This window comes from Aptenodytes forsteri, unplaced genomic scaffold (assembly GCF_000699145.1).
Source record: "Aptenodytes forsteri isolate BGI_AS27 unplaced genomic scaffold, ASM69914v1 Scaffold657, whole genome shotgun sequence".
Lineage (NCBI taxonomy): Eukaryota > Metazoa > Chordata > Aves > Sphenisciformes > Spheniscidae > Aptenodytes > Aptenodytes forsteri.
The window spans coordinates 51,420-53,405 of NW_008795019.1; the positions used below are offsets into that span (position 1 = coordinate 51,420).

Consider the following 1,986-nt stretch of genomic DNA (forward strand, 5'->3'; position numbering starts at 1 on the left):
CCTCCCCTCTGGCCCTTCCCCATCCCCACTGCCCCCTCTCCATCCCCGCTGGCCCTCTCCATCCCTTTTCCACCTTCCCCGTCCCCTCTCCGGTTTGGGGACAGCAGTGACCCCCCTGTCCTGCTCCCAAGCCTGGATTTAACTCCTGGCTCAGCCCCCGCCGCGTGTCCCCACCAACCTGCCCCGTCCCACCCCGAGGACAAGTGTCCGGGCTCGGGGTGCGGGACGAGGTTCACACGCGGGGCAGGCCCGGAGCAGGGGATGGGGACGACGTGTCCCCGGGGAAGGGACGGGAGTGTGGATGGCACCACCAAGGGGGACCCCGGAGCCCAAATTCCCTCTGCAAACCGTGGCTGGAGTTTGGGTACCGGGAAACCCCGTGGTGTGGGAGCAGGGCACCCCTGCACCCCGGGATCGGAGTGTCCCCATGCCACAGCAACGGGGCACCCCTGCACCCCACGACTGGGGCACCCCTGCACCCCGGGATTGGAGTGTCCCCATGCCACAGCAATGGGGCACCCTGCACCCCATGACTGGGGCATCCCTGCACCCCGGGATCGGGGCTTCCCCATGCCACAGCAACGGGGCACCCCGGCACCCCACGACTGGGGCATCACTGCACCCCCAAATCAGGGCATTCCCATGTCGTGTGAGCAGGACATCCCTGCACCCCGGGATTGGGGTATCTCAATGCCACAGGAATGGGGTACCCCTGCACCCCGGGATCGGAACATACCTGTGCCACAGAAACGGGACATCCCCGAACCCCCAAATCGGGGCATCCCCACACCGTGCAATCGGGACATCCCTGCACCCCGGGATCGGGCATCCCCATGCTGTGGGGTTGGGGCATCCCCGTACCCGGGGATCGGGGTACCCCTATGCCAGGGGAATGGGGTATCCCCGCTCCGAGGGACTGGAGCATCCCCACGCCCTGGGAGTGGAGTATCCCCGCGCCACGGGAGCAGGGCACCTGCACCCCAGGACCGGAGCACCCGCTCCCTGCGGGATCGGGGCACCCCCATACCCCGGGATCATGGTACCCCCATGCCATGGGAATGGCACATCCCTGCATCCCGGGACTGGGGTACCTCCGTGCTGTGGGATCGCGGTACCCCCATGCCCTGGGATTGGGGTACCCCGTGCCATGGGAATGGGACATCCCTGCACCCCAGGACTGGGGTATCCCTGTGCTGTGGGATCGGGGCACCCCCATGCCCTGGGATCATGGTACCCCCGTGCCATGGGGATGGGACATCCCTGCACCCCAGGACTGGGGTATCCCCATGCCAAGGGATCGGGGCACCCCCATACCCTGGGATTGGGGTACCCCGTGCCATGGGAATGGGACATCCCTGGATCCCCTAGGACACCCCCATACCCCAGGATCGGGGTACCCCCATGCCATGGGAATGGGACATCCCTGGATCCCCTAGGACACCCCCATACCCCAGGATCGGGGTACCCCCATGCCATGGGAATGGGACATCCCTGCACCCCAGGACTGGGGTATCCCCATGCCAAGGGATCGGGGCACCCCCATACCCTGGGATCATGGTACCCCCGTGCCATGGGAATGGGACATCCCTGCACCCCAGGACTGGGGTATCCCCGTGCTGTGGGATCGTGGTACCCCCATGCCACGGGAATAGGACATCCCCACATCCCTGGGGCACCCCCATACCCTGGGATCGGGGTACCCCCCCATACCATGGGAATGGGACACCCACACCCTCTGGGATCAGGGTCCCCTCACTCCCCAGGACCGGGGGATCCCCATGCCGCCGGGTCGGGGGATCCCCACATCGCTGGGTCAGGGCAGGTCCGGGGGGACCCCCAAAAACGACTCACCACCCCGCTCCCCGCGATGCCACGGGGACACCCTGCGTGGGGACACCCCGGTCGAGCCCCTCACCGTGGCCGGGCGCCGCTTTTGGGGGGGCTCACCTGCGGAGGTCCCCTCCGGCAGTTCGGTGTCCCGGGGGT

General features: G+C 67.7%; 1 protein-coding gene across 1 annotated transcript in view; it reads right to left on the reverse strand.

The window, feature by feature from the left end:
- Positions 1-1,780, reverse strand: part of LOC103895994 (zinc finger protein 629) — an 11,615-nt gene extending 9,835 nt beyond the window's left edge. The window contains exon 1 of the mRNA XM_009275743.2: positions 1,757-1,780. Coding sequence (XP_009274018.1) covers positions 1,757-1,780 — 24 coding nt within the window. The remainder of the gene's footprint in view (positions 1-1,756) is intronic.
- Positions 1,781-1,986: the final 206 nt, after the last annotated feature.